Here is an 18,810-nt window from a genome sequence, read left to right as displayed (position 1 = left end):
ATTTTCTTCTGCAGCTAAAGCTTTTGCATTTTTAAATGTACGATAACACAGCCTGTGTTCAATGAACAAGTTCTATAATGCTTACAATAGCAGCCATCTCTCTTAGCTTACAGGAAGTACTATTATAATAGAAAAATTGTAGTACCGTTCCATCAGCTGGGTCAGTTGCCTGATAGATTAAGAGTGGCTCTAGATCCACTCGCTTTGCTCCCTCCGTGCCCACTTGAAAGCCTGAAGGAGTGGTTGTTATCCAGGTTCCTGACTTATTCTCCTTTGGTTGCTCAGTATTGATCAGACACTGAAGAGCATTTTCAAACAACTCATCCTTGTTTGAGTGTGATAGACTGTTTTTTTGGATGCCCTTTCCTGCAGAAACAAGAATTTCTGTGTCAGATTTGTGTATTGGACTCCAAGGCAAAAGACAAAAATTAGTAAACTGAAAAGTTTCTGCAAGTGTTGGCTTTGGCAGTGTTGAACTATTTATCAGGTTATAGGGAAGCTCTAAGAGCTGTTACTCAAAGATGTGTCCTTGGACCAGTATTATTTGATTCATGAATGACCATGGCAGAATAAGTAAACATTATATAAATGAAATCTGATTATGACATGATATTGGAAGGCATCATCAATGCAGAAGAGCAGAAGAGAATGTGAATGGCTTACAAGAAAAAAAGTAAAAAACCATCCCATGAATAAGCCTGAGAATTAAAATAAATGGAATTGGATAAAAACTTGTAGAATTAGATTTAATGCAGTGAGTACTAAGAAAAATAGTTCCCGCTTCAGACAGTTTGCAACAGCAGAAGAGAAGAAAGACCTGGAAGCACTAGTCAAATACTGAAATACAGGATGACTACAAGTTATTATTATGAAAAAAAAAGACAAGAAAGGCTCATAATCCTATCGTGAGCCAGAAGACGAAAGACAGTGATTTTACTCTGAATGATCTTGTTAGAGAATTCTCTTAGAGAATTTTGGTCACGCATATCCAAGGAAAGGAAATGGACTAAGTGTAGATACAGGACAGTAAATTATAATCCAGACTGTAGTCCAAAGGGTTATAGTATGTATATCTTAACACCACCTCTCCCTCCAAAAAAAAGGGCAAAAAGGAGATAGGACCATTCACTAATTCACAAATTCATCAAGGTTAAGCATAGGAGGGGAAAGGTTTTGGGAAGTGACTGTTAATAAAGGATAAGGAATAAAGGACATAAACTTGTTACAGATATGGAGATGGAAAATCAAAACAAGGTTTCTTAGAGAAGTTCTCATATATCCCTCCAGATGTCTTGGGTAATGTTGTAAGAACAGGGGACTGGACTCCATGAGTCAGAAGTCTCTTTCTGGGAGATTTTTCTATTTAGTAGTAATTTTTGTTCATACACTTCTGAAGTAAATCCAATGTAATTATACATTCTGAGGTATGAAGTCTTGGTACTTGCTCTGTCAAAATATGTAAAAACATAAGAATCGGTATACTGGGACAGACCACAGACCCATGTTTAGGAATACATACTGTGAAATAAAATATAGCAAGTTTTCTGTGATATACTCAACTTGTAGAGAGGGGCTTTTCTCAATACCAAGAGTAAAAACTGTGCAACATATAAAAAAGGATTTCACACTCCTGCAGGTACAAGGATTTCTTTTAAAATATTTTGTGTTGATTCATTCTGCTAATGATGTACTTTCCAAACACTCTCTTATTCCTGAGAGTCTCTGCCTGTGTGAGGAGAACTGAATATAAGAGAAATGACTTGCTATGAAGGTGATGAATTAGGAATGTACAGTAGTTAAGCAGAGAAAATTGCATTTTCATACCGGCAAAATTTTCAGACTTCAAAAAAATGTCCCTTATTAAATATCATTAGACCTTGCTAATTTAAAATCTGCCTGAAGTTCTGGAAATGTTACCTTTTTTAGTGCTAGTCTCAGGCAAAGGCTCTGTTTCTGATAATGATTGAGTGTTATCTGGAATTCCAGGTCGTGGTGTGACTGGGCCAGAATCAGGACTCGTACACACTGTGCCATCAGCAAACAGAATCTATGGAAAACCAAAGACATGCTAGAGGGCTAAAATTATTTCAAATAATAACTGAATATTTCAAAAGAGTGAAGAGCAATGACAGTACAAACTTGAATACTGTGGATGATAGAAGAAATAGGAGAATCTCAGAATCAATACAAGAAAATACAGAAGCTCTCACAAAAAGAGAGGAAATGCTGCAGTTAACATATAATCATTAGAGATTCTAATGCAACTTAGCATTAGCATTATAGCTAATTAGCAATAAACAGGCATAAAAGAAAACAGTTGTGACTGTTCTAAATAATTAGTCAAAGGTTGATGACACTGATGATCTCAGTGTTTTTGTGTGTTTGTGTGTTAGGAAAGGCCTAAAATACCCTACATCACTACATCACTAAATTAACTTGCAAATACTGAATATAGATGTTGGAAGGAGGATGGCACAATGCAATGGCACATTACATTATCTGCAGTGATGGTATCTAGACTATAGCAACTAAAACGTGCCAGAAACCTGGGCAGCCTAAAATACATGAAAAAAAGAAGGCACTGGGGAGTCCTTTTGAGGAAAATTTAGAATGCCTAATTGTGTCAATAAGACTTAAAAATCATTCAGGTCATTTCTGGATCTTGTATGACTATTTAAGTTACGGAAAAAAAATATATGGATGCTTTTGTCAAGAATATGCAATGCACAATTAATCCCCAACTAATTCATGCCTGAGATGTTTAAGTCCAGAAATACATCTCTCAAAAACACTCAGGTATTTCTTTATCCAAAAGTTGCTCAAAATTTACAGAGGCCTAAAACTTTCATCATTAAAGTTCCACAAGTGCCTTAAGTTCTGACAGTGAACAAAGACATTTTAGTCTTCATACTGCTGCAGAGCTCAGAGGTTATTTAACTCCTACATCTACGAATTAGACTCTTTCCTGTCTCATTTGGCAAACAGAAGTTCAAGGGTAATCACATGCAAGCTGCTTCCAATGAATTCCTCTAAGCATACCTGGGTAGATCCATCTGTCATGTACTTTACAACAGTTCCTTGACTGGTGATGACTCTTGACACCTCTTGCTTTATCTCTGTTGTATATAGATGAGAGTGTTTTATCTTTTGGGGATAACTCTGTCTAACCAGAATTTCCAGAGTAGGCTTCTTGGTCTCTTTTCTTTGAGTGTCTTCTTGCTGCATTTCACCTTCTGTAATATCATGTTCCTTCATTGCACTGTCCATGAGTTCCTCTTCCTTGGTTTCATTTGCATTGGCCTTATCTTTCTCAATCTCCTCTTCCATGACTTCATATGCTTCAGTCTCACCAACCTCAGATTCCTCTTCCTTCACTTCATTGACTTTGGTCTCACTTTCGTTTACCACCTCTTTTAAATCTGAAAATAAATTTTGAATGACTAACTACTATGTAGCAGGCATTCATTCAACAATTCTAAGTGTCTATAGAAGATATTCACTTTTTAGGCAGAGAGATTCTTTAATCCATTCATTAAGGGACATTCTCAGAGGACAATTCAAAGCAAACATCTACTCAGATACGCTGCATTCTCCTGTGGAGTTGCCTTTCTTTCCCAAATGAAAATAAGGGAACGTGAACACGACTTAATACAAATGCCGAAATTTTAAAAGGTAAAAAGTAGGTGAGAGAAATTTCTTAGCTGTCTGTAATGGTGAAAAAGTTACTGAGTTCCACCAAGTTTGAAACTGTACAGAAACTGAAGTATATATTTTATCTGATCTAAATAAAGAATTTGTTTACAGCAGTGTGTGAAGGGTACTAATAAGTATAATATGTAATTGTGCCAAGAGACTATATGTACACATCCATAACTGCTCTGTTCCCCTCAGCTACTCAGTATTTCAACTTAAAAATATTTCAACTTTTTTTTAAAAAGGAGAAAATCTGGAAAGTGAAAGATTTTCCCCTGGCTGAAGAGGATTGGCTTAGAGATTATTTATACAAACTAGACATGAACAGATCTATGGGCCCTGATGGGATGCAGTCATGGGTGTTGAGGGAATTGGCAGGCTCAGTCACTTCCTTTCACCTTCAAGAGGTCACAGAAAACAGGAGAGGTACAGGAGGACTGGAAGAAAGCCAACATCACTCAAGTCTTCAAAAAGGTGAATAAGGAGGACCCAGGAAACTATATGTTGTTCAGCCTCACCTCCATCCTTGGAAAGGTGATGGAGCAGCTCATCCTGCAGGCTATCTCCAGGCATATGAAAGAAAAGAAAGTGCTCAGGAGTAGTCAACATGGGTTCACCAAGGGGAAGTCATATTTAATCAACCTGATAGCCTTGTTTGATGGGATGACTGGCTGGATGGATGAGGGGAGAGCAGTGGATTTTGTTTACCTTGACTTCAGCAAGGCTTTCAATGCTGTCTCCTATAACATCCTGATAGGGAAGCTCACAGGGGCAGATTAAGAACAGCCTGGATGACAGAACTCATGTGCTGAGTCTAATTGGAGGCATGTGGCCACTGGTGTCCTCCAAGGGTCACTGCTGGGTCCAGTGCTGTTCAACTTCTTCATCAATGACTTGGCTGAGGGGACAGAGTGCACCCTGAACAAGTTTGCAGATGATACCAAGCTGAGTGGAGTGGCTCACACTCCAGAGGGCTGTGCTGCCATTCAGAGGGACCTAGACAGGTAGGAGAGTTAGCCAGAGAGGAACTTCGTGAGGTTCAACAAAGACAAATGCAGGGTCGTGCACCTGAGGAGGAATAACCCCAAGCACCAGTACAGATTAGGAGTTGACGTGCTGGAGAGCAGCTCTGCAGAGAGGGATTTGGGAGTTCTGGCTGACATCAAGTTAACTACAAGCCAACAATGCACTCTTGTAGCCAATAAGACCAATGAGAAACTGGCCTGCATCAGGAGCAGTGTGACCAGCAGGTCGAGGGAGGGGATTACGCCTTTCTTCTCAGCTCTGGTGAGGCCGCACCTGGAGTACTGGGTGCAGTTCTCGGCTCCCCAGGACAAGAGGGACGTGGAACTTCTAGAGAGGGTCTAGTGTAGAGCTACGAAGATGATTAAAGGACTAGAGCATCTATCTTATGAGGAAAGGCCTCATTAGGCTACATTAGGCTAGAGAAGATTGAGAGGCCTGATTAGGCTAGAGAAGAATGAGAGGGGATCTTATCAACATGTACAAATACCTGAAGGGAGGATGTTAAAGAAGATGGAGCCAAACATTTCTGGTGATGGCTGGCAACAGAACAAGAGGTAATGAGAACAAATTGCAACACAGGAAATTTCACCCACATACGAGAAAGAACTTCTTTACTGTTAGGGTGACAGAGCACTGGAACAGGCTGCCTAGACAGGTTGTAGAGCCTCCTTCTTCAAAATCTGCCTGGATTGATTCCAGTGCCATGTGCTGTAGGGGTCTCTTCTTGAGCTGGGGTTTTGGACTAGATAATCTATTGAGGTCCCTTCCAACCTCAACCATTCTGTTAAGGTTGGTTTAATCATAGAATCATTATAGTTGGAAAAGACCATTGAGTCAACCATAAGCTCCTCAACATTGTATATGTTAAAACATGTTTCTAAGTGCCTCATCTACACTTTTCTTGAACACTGCCAGGGATAGTGACTCCACCTCTTTCCTGGGAATCCTGTTCCAATGCTTCAAATGCTTTCTGTGGTGTCCTAGTACCTAACCTGAACCTCTCCTGGTACAACCTAAGGCCATCTCCTCTTGTCCTATTTTTGGTAGGTATTTTGGAGACCCACCCCAGCCTCACTCACTAAAAACTCCTTTCTGGTAGCTGTAGAGGATGATGACATCTTCCTTGAGCATCCTCTTCTCCAGACTAAATAATTCCAGATCACTCATCTGCTCCTTATATGATCTGTGCTCTAGCTCTTTCATTGGCTTCCTTGCCCATCCTTGGACACACTCAAGTGTCTCCACATCTTTCTTTTAGTGAAGGGCTCAAAACTGAACACAGTATTCGAGGTGTGACCTCACCAGCATCAAGTACAGCATCAAGTACAGATCACTTTGCTAGTGCTGGCTACACTGTTCCCGATACACTATTCCTGATACTACACAGTTCGCTACACTGCTCCTGATACAAAACAGGAGACTGTTGGCCACCTGACCAGACTGCTGGCCACCTAGGAACACTGCTGACTTACATTTAGTTGGCTGTCGGCTATCAGCCAACTCCTCCAGATGCTTTTTCTGCCAAGCAGCTCTCCAACCATTCTGTTCCAAGTCTGTTGTGCTGCATGGTGTTGTTGTGTCCAAAGTGCAGGACCTGGCACTTGGCCTTGTTGAACCTCATAAGGTTGGTCTCAACCCATCGATCCAGCCTGTCCAGACCCATAACTCTGTGATATACTATTCCAAAGATGGTGCAAATGCAGATAACATAACAACCCTCCTATTGTCACCTAAGGTCCTTTTGTATATACATTTACAAATTGAACTAGATAACTTTCGTAAGTATTGCAGTATGTATGCATATTGCACTGACTATTACTTACATGTTCTTTGCAGGATTACTGCTTCCTTATCTTCCAGCCTATTATGTTCAACTACTTGAAATCACAGATTTTACACTGTTGCATTAAAACATACTGTTTGTTTATACTGAGATTACTATCAAATAGACACTACGACAGAATTAACAGTCTAAAATATTAAAGAACTTAACTTTGTTACACATAAACTCATCAAGGAAAAAATCTCTTTCATCTGCTGCAATTTTAACTTCTTTAAGAACTCCTGATTCTATAGTGGCTCAGAAAACTAACCTTCAAAGCTTTCACCAAGGAAAATTAATACGAGGCCATTGGGACAGGAGACATTTAAACTTCGGAAAGCAAGAGAATTTGACATCGCTTGCATTTGGGGAGCTCGTTCTTCCATTTGCACCTACAGAATGAAATGTAAGTTAGTTTTATTCTACATTTTAAAAGAATTCAAAAAACAGGCTGCAAATTTCAATTGCACTGAAACATTTCAAAAAGGTGTTTTCCACCACTTATTTTAACCAATTTGAGAGCTTATGGATTCTGAAGTGGAAAAATTAGCTTATTTTCTAAGATTGTGGTATCTTACTCATGTCATTGCTCTTGGGAAAACAAATAGCAAATAAAAACTTCCCAAGTGTGTAGGAGTTTTTGTGTTTTTAGGGCCTAATAAGGTAGAGAGATTAGCGAAAGTAGATGATATAGTATAGCATAGGGCACTCGGAAGATCTCGCAATGTCACGGGAGTTAGGTGCGTAATTAATTTATGCAGTTTACTGATAACCCCATGCCATACAAGGCGAAAAGTTGAAATTAGTCTCCCGATTGGGCAGTAGGTGAGTCTCCGCATTCAGCTGGAGTATATAGGCAGACTGAACTGCACAATAAAGGCCATTTTGCCGCACCCCCCATACTGGTATCTGTGCTCTAGGGCCCTGGGGTGAGGACAACCCCAGGTCAGTCCAGCTAGCGAACAAGGCTTGCCGACCCCCGTCGGCAACACAAGTGTTTTCCATTTTGCTGAGTCGTTATGCTATTTTGTGCACGAAAAATGATAGTAAATGGAAAATATGAAGTAGAAGAGAGTGAAATAGTTTTAGAATTTGTATCAGCTATTTTATGTCCAGTCATTAAAACAGCACACAGGATAAGTAGAGCAATTCTTCCAGCCTGCTTTAAATACATCATTGACTTGAGGAGTGGACATGAAGGAATCCTTGGTAGTCATAATAAGGTGAAAGTAGTCTTGATGACCAGAAAAGATGAGGATGACCTAAGGAATGTTTGAGGAGCCTGCACCATTTGACAGGAATACAACAATGGACCCTTTGATGTCAATCTTTCCTCATTTTGAAATCTAATCCTATAAGAGGAAAACAATCAATTTCGGATTGCAGCGGGATGTAGCAGAGAGAACTAGCCTTGGTATTATTCTGTATTCTTGATTTCTAAGAATAGCAGAATGATCCTTTGAAATCTGCTGCAATGTTTAAAGACGGACTCTCAGTGCATGCTGAGGGGACTAGTTAGTATTACAAAAATTCTGCAGGATTCTCCTAGGAAAAAAATGCAGATGGTTTGCCAGATCTGTTTTTCTGCATCATAGATACTTAATATTCCATGGTTATTTTATGCTGTATTACTGTCTAACTAAGGATATCCTCAGTGTCCTAGTATCACAGTCACAGAATCATGGGGGAAAAGACACAGAAAACGGTAAAAGGAAACTTCAGCAAACGCCAAATGCTTCTTCCTGCTTAATGGTAAAAAATGATTTACACATCTATCGGTAGTGAAAACTGTTAATTTAACCTCTTCTGAAGGTCTCCACTGCTGGAGGTTTCTTAACTTTCCTAGGCAAGCTATTTCAGTACCTTACCTTGCCTAACATTAGCAAGATTTTCCTATTCATTACACCAAATCTTTCTCACAGAAGATTTGCTTATTTCTTCTGATTCTATGGGCAAGCATAAGAGATGATGATGTTCCTTTAACTTTGAATCAGGTTGTCTCATCTCCCAATCTGCAGATTTGATGTTTCCAGATCAAATGAACAAAAACTAAGTATTTCAATCTCTCCTCACTGGTCAAGCTTTCTAGACCTCTGATCTTTATTGAGGCTCTCCTCTAAACTCTTCAAAAATAGGGCTTATATTTTCTCACAGTGCAGTATCTATAACTGAACACTACATACACACATAAATACTACACCTGAGACCTTATTATCCCTGAATGGAAGAATTACTTCATGTATTTTCCAGGCTATACTCCTATTTATTCATCTCAAGATGGTGTTTGCCCTTTTCACAGCAAGATGGCATTGTTGACTTATGTGTAGCATGTGGTTCATTTACAATGTTGAACTCTTAATGACAGAACTGTTACCCACTCTATATCTATCAATTATTAACATGTAATTGTAGAACCTAATACTCTTATGGAGTTGCATTCTTTTTGCCAGACCATTTCTCTATTAATTTGTCAAGATCATTTTGAATTCTAATCCTGCCCTCCACAGGGCAGACTCTCAGTCTTGTGCCCTCTGCACTGATAAGGATACTCTCTATCGCTCGGAACTTTTATTAAAATAACAAAAGCTACGGACTCAAGACATTCTAAATCAAAGAGCAAAAAATCTTTTGGAAGAAGAGGAGGAACTTTTTGGTTAATGGTTTTGTTTGTACTATACAACCTCTGTACGTTGTGCTCAGTGTTATTTGGCAAAGCTCTACATCACTTTCTGTCCTCAAGTTTTTTAAACACCTAGGTAAACTTGTTGAAATTAGATCAGAAGGACTGTTTGCAGCATGGATCAAATCCATGTTGAATTAAGAGCCAAAGCATTAATTCATCTAATATGTACCATAGAAGCAGCATAGTTACTTTGTATCTAGAGAATCTTCCATAGCCATTCTTACAATTCTCAGTACCAGCAATTCTCATTCTTGCCTTTCTAATTACTTAGTTGCTATGTACTGGAAACAACTGTCTGGCATTTAACCATTTATTTCCATATTGACATTCCATCCCTTTGTATTGCTCAGCCCAAGTTTGTTAACAGGATGATGAGGTCTAGCGGAGTATTGTGTGAAGTTCTGGGCTCCCTAGTATAAGAGGGATGTGGAGCTTCTAGAGAGGGTCCAGTGGAAAGCAACCAAGGTGATTAAGGGACTGGAGCATCTCTCATATGAGGAAAGACTGAGTGAGTTTGGCCTGTTTGGCCTAAGAGAAGATGGAGAGGGGATCTTATCAACATGTACAAATACCTGAGGGGAGAATGTAGGGAGGAAGGGGCCAAACTCTTCTCAGTGGTGGCCAGTGATAGGACAAGGGGCAATGGGTATAAGTTGAAACACAGGAAGTTCATCTGCATGTGAGGAAGAACTTCTTTACTGTGAAGGTTGTTACCTGCGTACTGGAACAGGCTGCCCAGGGTGGGTTGTGGAGTTTACTTCTCCTGCCTGGAGGCCACCCTGAGCCACGTGCTGTAGGTGTGCCTGCTTGAGCAGGGGTGTTAGACTAGATATCTGTAGAGGTCCCTTCCAACCTTAACCATTCTGTGATTCTGTGTGATACTCAGCCAGCTATTCACTTGTGAAGGGAGCTCAGAAGATATCTGATAAAACACTGGTGAGGTCATAATAAGAGTGATTTTGAGAGATGCAGAAAAAGCAATCATAATAGACAAAGATCAGTTTTTCAAGACATAGTTAGGAAAAAGTGTTGTTCAGAGTGTCAAAAGAGTGTCAGAATAGAAAAGAGAACAGTTTAATTTACTTTCCTGCAAAAATTTCTTCACGCAGTTCTTTAAGAACTTTTAATGTAAGCAGTACTCTGACTGGTCTGTAAGATCACTGGGCCAGGCAAACTTCTTGTGGTTTTCTTAATTATTCTGCCAATAGTTAGCTAATGAAATGAAATGATTTAGGTTAGTTGCCTTGCAAAGAGGAACCGTGACCTATTTCTGAACTGATATGTCCTTCCCCATTCACATATTTTAAAGATAAAAAATGTTATAGAGACCTGTGCAAGAAGTTTAAGATAACTGCTGAATAAGAAAAGTCATTTCTGTTTCACAAACTCCTGTAAATCCTGTATTACTCCGTGATAATTGTCCTGTACCAGAAATTCAGAATCTGCTTTTGAATGTTAACACTTTCTGAATGTCTATCCTGCCACAGAGATACTTAAGCCACAGGCAAAAGCAACTGACTCAGTGGATCCCTGGCTTGTCTCCAGCTGCAAAGAATCAAATTGTTTTCATTAAATTACTGGTTGAGTAAAGACATTCGAACATAGGTTCTGGAAAGCATGGATAAGTTCTCCTTCTTAATTAAACTAAAAGTGAATTTCCAGAGAAGTTTAGTGAGATATTAGTAACGAGACACATGTGATTGTAAATACAAAAGGGACACAAACACTGTGTCCGCAGTCCAGACACTTCTGGACTACAGAAGACACATATGTTTCCATTATGGAACATTAAAGACTAGCTTCATTAACAACTGCCAACATGTATATCTGTGAACAAATAGAAACATTCAAACATTCCTTTAGAACTGACATGTGCTGTTAGGCATTTGAAAGGCACGGCTCAAAGCTCTCAGAAGAACAAGTTTTTGCCATCTAACTTTATATATTGGCATTGTTTGATTGTTTAACTAATTTCTGCATTCATTGGATAATGTCTGTACTCACCTTTCCTTCTTCGTGCTTTACAAGGTCTTCCGGTTGTGGAGGGCTTATTTTACTATGGCTCCCTTTTGTAGATGGCAGGGATTTTCCTGCTTTCTGCTTGACAGACTTATGACTTTTTGCTGAAGTTGAAGTAGCAGAAGGAGAAACAACAGTCGGAGTATGAACAGAAGGAATGTTCAGAATTGTTGCTAAGTCAGGATCTGTTTCATCTTCTAGGGAATGGAAAAAAATATCTTTAAAACAACAAAGTGTCATATATATAGATGGCTCCATTCTGTTTGTGACAAAAATTGTATACACTATGTTTTATATTAGCAATAATAAAATCAATGGCATCAGATATAGGAACTGAGTACATGAAATTATTTGGAAAATCTTTCCTTACATGGACTACTCATCAATGAAAGGGTCTCTTAAAATGGTTGTTTCCTTTAGCTCATCATATGTCTTTCAAAAATAGAAAATAACTTTCTTGTTTGATTTACCTCCAGAATGCTTATGTAACTGGAGATACTTTAAGTGTAAGGACACTAGTAGTTTTCAGCTACATAGTTCCATTTATCTATAATGCAAGTTACTTTGTTAGAAGACTACTTCATCAGAAATCTTCTGATCAGTCTTGCTGAGCCTCTCCCAGTTTTTAAGTGCAGGAATTAGGCAGGAAATTAGTCATGTTGCCTTCCAAAATTCTATACTGAAATAGAATTAATCAAATTAAAATTTTCTATAAATCAGTTTAGTTTTGTTATTTATTCAGAAAAGCCAAGTCAGCTCTACAACCCTAATGCTTTCTTTTTTTTGATACATCTTTTCTTGCTTGAAGTTATCTTAAGTCCCACACCTACAAACTCATGAAATAACAACTTCTTTCTCATCCAGACAATTCAAACAATTGCATTCTTGTTTGTTTTGGAAAACTTTACCTGAGATGGAGCAACTTATTTTCCATATCTGAACCATATAGATTATAACCTGAAAATACCAGTGTGCAACACGTGAGGATCTCAGAAACCAGCTTCTGAATATCTTTTTAATTTAAATAAACGGCTTGACTTGCTTAGTGGTTCCTAAAAGTATGAAGCTTACCAAAAAGACAGTTCTTCACTAGAATGTTTTTAGGAAGACTTTCAAAAAGCCATTTTTGTTATGTTTCTTCCACTGAACAATGTTTTCTAATGTGAATATTAATCTCAGGCAAAAAAACCCCAAAACCCTCCCCCAAACTCATTGACAAATTATAAGCAAAACCACATTCAGATAAAGGAAGGAAATGCATAGAGAAGCATGATTATAGAACTAGTCTAGCATGAGATCACAGCATCTTCCATAATTCAGAGCAAATATTTATAAACCTTTGGCTGAACAAGAGAAGAGGCAGCGTTGAATCCATGTCCACTGTTTCCTGAAAGTTTGTTACATAAATTATCTCTTCAGGTAAGAAAATACAGAAGTCATGTGGACTGCATGTTACATGGTTCTCCATAAGGAATGGATGGCATGTGAGCGTGGCCTAAGACCAATGTTTTTTTGGTCACAATGGTTCAGTGTTCTTGTGATACAAACACCCACAAGAGGAGTGTAGGCATAAGCAAACAATCAAAATTGCAAACAGACAAAGAATACGAGTCAGCAGCGCTGCACTAAAAGTCAACATGGTGAAGATTATTCTAATGTAGAGTAGGAGGTTCTGAATATCACAGGTGATACACAGGTATTTAATAAAACATCTCTTATGCCATAATATAAGAGGTTTTACGGACCACTACAGTGAGCATACTCTTTGACAAAAGTCATTTTTTTCAGTAGGTCATTTGAAAATTTTATTTCAATAATTAAAACTGAGTGCATATTCAAATGGTTTACCACAGTTCTCACAAAGATGCATCTGATTACATGTTTTCATATTTTAAGAGCTGAAAAATGCTGGGATTATTTTCTGATCAGAGAGTAGTTTCACTTTTATCCGTATGAGGGTTTCAATGGCCTTTCAAATGTAATGGAAACAAAAACCTCTTGGTAAAAGCAGACACTATTTTCACTGTGGTTTTCTGAAGCAATTGCTTCCAGTTGCTCAATGTGTTTATTGAAAGGCTGAGAGAAATCCTTCATTATGTCTGCAGAACTAACCTAAAGTCCAAGTCCGAACATAAAATGAAATGTTCCATAATCACCTATATAAGTTAACAAAAATATTATTTCTTGGAAAGCCAAGAAAACTCCTTAGCAAATCACATTTTCTTTGGCTCCAGTTAATTGGCTGATTTTTCTGGGCTACTTCAAAACAATACTTCTGCACTGCTGTGTTTTCACAGTAAGTAAAAAAAGCATGAAGACCTCCCTCCTTTTTGAAATTCAAAACGTAAAATATTCTTGACAAAGTAATCTCATCTCAAGTCTTGCTAAGAATTCCCCACAATGTAGCAACAGCTGTTGAGAAAGGCAGAATTGTATGCAACAAATTACTGAGTAAAGGGTTTTTTAAAAAGAATCCTCTATGGTTCTCAAATATCCCAATCTTTTTGCTTACTTTACCTGCTGTCTTCCCTGTAGGTCCATAATAGCTCAAGGACAGTTGTATTCCATTTTCCAAGGTGGCTGAAAAGGATCCAAACTTGCTCACAGTTCTCTTTTGATTTTTCAATTTGCCTTTAAAAAATTAGTATTAATTTTAAAGATAGCAATGCACACCAGAACCACCTGACCTGCAAAACAATGACTGGTTCGAACAGTGGAATCTCAAGATGGATTAATAACTTCTAAAATGGATTAATAAGGGACTGGGGAAATCTTTATGAGGGTGATCCCTATGGTGCATTCCCATTCCACTCATGGGACAATATTTTGTGTAATACAGCTGTAGTTCTTCACCTACCAACTGTAAGAGCATGTATGTAAGAACTGCTTTAATAGCAACATCCAGAGAAAAGTCTTTCTCATTTTGAACAGTAAAAGTTTCTAGATCTGCATTCAATGATCCTTTGTTTCTTCTCCTATCTGCACTTGGTCAACAAGAATGCTAACCTGTTCTTTCCTTTCATTTACAGCCTATAGAATAATAAAGGTTATTGTCTCTTACTGTCACAGCAACTGTACATTGAGGAGAAGAAAGCAGAAAGGAGAAAAAGAATATTAGAAATTGGGTACAAAGGTATCTCAAGTACGAGAACAAGGCCTGTATTGGCATTAGTTCAAGCTCATCAGGAGAAATACTCACATGGAGTGGGGTAAGAAATGCCATAACATGAGTACTTGACCACTGAAAATCTCATGAACCCAACGGTTCAGAGATAGTGACACCGGATCCTACTTTACTTTAGCTAAAGCCTATTCCCCTTACTAGGGGAATCCCTGGTACTGAGAAGATGAAATCCTTCAGATTTCCAGTACAAAGAGTAGCTTATTGAAACTGCGAGTAGCAGTGGAGAAGATTCTCAAAAAACAAAACAAAAACACCCCAGAAAACTTGGACACTGAATTCCTACCTGCCTTCCAGTTCTTCCAGCAATAATGTTGAAGCCTTTGCTGTTCCTATTTACTGCTATTTATTGCTTGTCATTGCAAGCTTGTATTGCTTGCCATTATCACAGCATTTTGACCGACTAACAATGTACCATTCAATCACTGTCATGCATCAAACTAGAGTGGATTAAGTCTCTGCCTGCTAACTGCCTTTCTGTTCGAGATTTCTGTTCTATGTAGGAGGAAAGTCTGCCACTGGTACAAATGAATCCAACTTGCCTCAGACTGTGCCAGATTGTGATTGAAAGTGCTATCTGAAATACCTCAAAATGACACAGGACCACTTTCAGAAGGACAGTGAAGATATGTCTCATCTATAGAAGGAATGCACATTTTCTATTCATTCAATCTACTACTACTTCATTGGTTGCAACTGCTGCCAAGAAAAAGAGCAGCATCCTTTCAAAAATTAGAGATGTAAAGAAGCAACATGTACACCAGAAGTTACATTTTCTCATTATTTTTCATCATAAAATGGGCATTTACTTAGTGCTTTTGACCAAAAACATACACAAATTTCTTGCAAGCCTGCTTCCTTCTTGGATTCACTTCTCTCAGTTCAGAAGGAATATGACATTATGGCAACCAGCACGATGTCTTTTGATATTGCTGAAATGCAGAAAGATTTGCTTACATAGCAAAGTTCTTGATGAGGTTCTAATGCTACAATCATTTGGCTTCCAAAAGGAGGTTCAGTTCAAAGAAGACCTTCCCTTTCAAGGCAAAAAATTATGCCTTCCTAGGCCATATTAAGATCTGAAGGAGTGATCCACCACTGAGGAAAATTCCTTGAAACAAAACAGTCATTCTTTTTGGTGATTTGCTTACTTCAGAAAAGAGATTGATTTGGATTTTTTAATCTCAATGTCCTTGCTTCTACCACTACAAAAGATCTCTGGATGGTGTTCCAAGTCAGCCAATTGGATTTTTATTTAGTCTTGTGTTTCTCAATGACTGGGTCTTATTCTGATCTCAGCTATGGACACCTGTCTCCCCAGATAAGCTAGCATTTCACACAACACAGTTTGGAGTAATCCACCTTTTGCCTGACTCAGACAGCTCCAGCTTTAACAACTTGCAGTTGTTTGAAATCTGCAAGCCTTAAGACTCCTTAAAAGATTATTTTAATTGCAGGTGTGGTTACCTAAAAAAAAAATTTCTATCTAGTTAGGAAATTGTAATTGTAATTGTAATCTAGCTAGGAAATTGTAAAAGAAATGAGTGGCTAAAATAGTACACATTTACTTTTTTTTTGCTTTCTTGATGAATGGAAATAATACCTAACTAATTCACTTACATCTTACGGTGTAACAAAGCCATGCATTCACAGAGACTGCCATCTTTGTAATGTTGAGTTATGTTCAATAACATCAGTTCCTAACCATATTCTTCATTTGAAAGTATGCATCTATTTATTGCCAAACTTAATCCATATGGCTTCTGCAGTTAGTAGAAATTTAATTTATTTAATTTTACTTGATAATGTTTACATCCAAATACTGCATATATCAAACTATTATTTACGTATATCAATGATATTAACCCACTAACCTGTTTTAATTTTCTGTCTTTCATTCATATCTTGCACTTCAATTTCAGAAAAGTTTTTCTTGGGGTCTGTGATATGAATGAAGAAATTATGGTTGTCCTTTACCACCTTCACCTTTATCAAAGTTAGACCTGCAAAACAAAGGAATATTGTTCAAATATTGCTCCCACCAGGCTTCAGAACTCTCTCAAAAAACTGCACCTGCAACTATAAAATGTTAAAAAAAAATCATAGAGTCATAGAATGCGTTAGGTTGGAAGGGACCTCAAAGGTCATCTAGTCCAAACCCCCTGCACATGAAGGGTCACCTAGAGCGTGTGGCACAGGGCTGCATCCAAGCGGGTTTTAAAGGTCTCCAAAGAAGGAGACTCCACAACCTCTCTGGGCAACCTGTTCCAGTGCTCTGTCACCCTCACTGTTAAGAAACATTTTCTTAAGTTTCTGTGGAACTTCCGATGTTTCAGTTTGTAGCCATTTCCTCTAGTTCTATCGCTGGCCACCACTGAAAAGAAGCCGTCCTCTCCTCCTCACTCCCTCCCTTAAGGTACACACTGATCAGGTCCCCACTCAGCCTTCTCCAGGCTAAACAGTCCCAGTTCTCTCAGCCTTGAATAAATAACAAGCTTAAAAATGAACTGAATTGCTTAGCAGGAACACAAGAAGACAAAACTAAGGTTGAGTTTAATCTAAATATTAAAAAAAAACTACTGACAATGATTTATGCTAGTTTGTAGAATAACTGCCTTACTTAGATACACTGCATTAACTGGACAGATTATGGGAACATCAATTCACAGAACACCCTGTTTTGGTTCCCACTGAACAGATAAATAGGAATCAAATTTTCTCCATTTTGAATTTGTTGATACATTATTTACCAAATTTTACAATACCACAGCAAAACGCAAACTTTATTATTGATAAAGACTCATATGGAATTACATGGCACTGTCACAATGTCCCTAGTAAACTGGAACAGTAAACTGATTCAGTACTGAACAGTACTGAAATTACTGTTATTATTGTTACATTTACTGTTATTGAACTGTGAAAAAGCATTTATGGATAAGGAAATTATCCCATAAGTCAGTAAGAGTTAAAGCGCAGTATAAAGAATAAAAGAATCACCTTTTATATACTCTATCTTTTCTACTTGAATCTGTCCTCCATCAGATGGAAAAAGATATTGATTGGTTCCTGATACTTGAATGAGATCCTCGCCTGTATTGTAGCCAAGAAACTGGAAAAAGAAGTTTTAGACTATGGGTAAGTTATAAAGCCAGAAGATCTGAAAGCAGTAAAGAAAGGACAGATCATCAAGATCACGCTGTTCTAGTTAAAATTTTCCATAGATATTTGATAAATATTATCATCACTTTATTAAAAACTCCTAAGTTCTATGCTTTCCAGTTATTCTCATTGTTACAAACTGAAGCAACTTGTTACAAATGAGGACAGAATCTGGTCCTTCAGAAGTATATGGATCCACCAGGGGAAATGAAGAGTGACAAGCAGGCTGCTAGCTTAATATATCATAAAAATGAAAGAGAAAATATGTCTAAGCCCACTCAAAGAGATGAAGTATTATTCTACAGGATCTGTACACACTAAACAGCAAAAAGACATAACTATCTTTGCATTTATGTCACACACATAATAATAGTCTGATGTAGAGCAGATTTACACATCAGAAAGTATATTTCCAAAACTATTAGGGAAGGATCAGCAACTAAAATGAAAGAGTTAAACAAGATGTAGTTAGGCTTAATTTTCTTCCAAGTCCAGTTTCCAGTTATGGATGATAGTTCCACCGAAATCTTAACTGTATATAAATAGCTAGTCCCCTTCTAAAGTGGTGCAATAGTATGATTCTGTACCTTATAGACTTTCTCAGGACGTGGTTCTGGAATGCTGGAATCCTCATCTTGATCAAGGGTTTTTGCTGGCTCATCTTTCATATTCTCTTTGGAATGTTTCTTATTAGGACCTTTACTTTCTGCAGGTACTATTGTCTCCTGATGTTTCTTTTTACTTTCTGATTTTTCTTTTTTTGCTTTGTTCCCTTCCTTAAGTCGTTCTTGTAGTAATTGATCCTGATTCTCCACCCCAGCCTACACAAAATGTTAGGAACTTGAATGACTGATTCTGTTTATATTACACTTCAAAGGTGCATGCTGAAAAGAGTACAAGAAAACAAACTCAAAAGAACTTCATTTTCTTTGAACTGACTCACATGGTTTTACAATATTATGTAATTTTTTTTTTGCATAACAATGCTACTTTATTCAAGCCACAGGATCAGTCATTCTTGACTGCTGGAGAGGCATTAGATAATTATTTGTATTATAAACATTCAGTCATTAGTGAATTACTCAATTTGTTGTGCACTTTTCAACTATGCTTACTATCGCATCAAAATGCATCACTGAAATTATTTTTTTCCCAAAATACAACTGTGAGATGAAAGGCTTCTAATTTTTAAAGAAATAGAATGAGATATCAATGTCAGAATTA

The 18,810-nt window shown here is 37.9% G+C and overlaps 1 protein-coding gene across 1 annotated transcript in view; it reads right to left on the bottom strand.

Annotated features, from left to right (window-relative positions):
* Window positions 1-18,810, bottom strand: part of SPAG17 (sperm associated antigen 17) — a 97,198-nt gene that overhangs the window by 27,230 nt on the left and 51,158 nt on the right. The window contains 9 exon segments of the mRNA XM_026054285.1: window positions 146-366; window positions 1,918-2,047; window positions 3,040-3,419; window positions 6,813-6,933; window positions 11,229-11,440; window positions 13,761-13,874; window positions 16,299-16,427; window positions 17,425-17,536; window positions 18,174-18,407. Of these exon segments, the coding sequence (XP_025910070.1) occupies window positions 146-366; window positions 1,918-2,047; window positions 3,040-3,419; window positions 6,813-6,933; window positions 11,229-11,440; window positions 13,761-13,874; window positions 16,299-16,427; window positions 17,425-17,536; window positions 18,174-18,407 (1,653 nt within the window).

The sequence above is a fragment of the Nothoprocta perdicaria genome, unplaced genomic scaffold, assembly GCF_003342845.1.
Source record: "Nothoprocta perdicaria isolate Ctin4 unplaced genomic scaffold, notPer1 scaffold_120, whole genome shotgun sequence".
Taxonomy (NCBI): domain Eukaryota; kingdom Metazoa; phylum Chordata; class Aves; order Tinamiformes; family Tinamidae; genus Nothoprocta; species Nothoprocta perdicaria.
The sequence above is the reverse complement of the archived record's forward strand: the minus strand, read 5'-3'. Positions and strand labels throughout refer to the sequence as shown.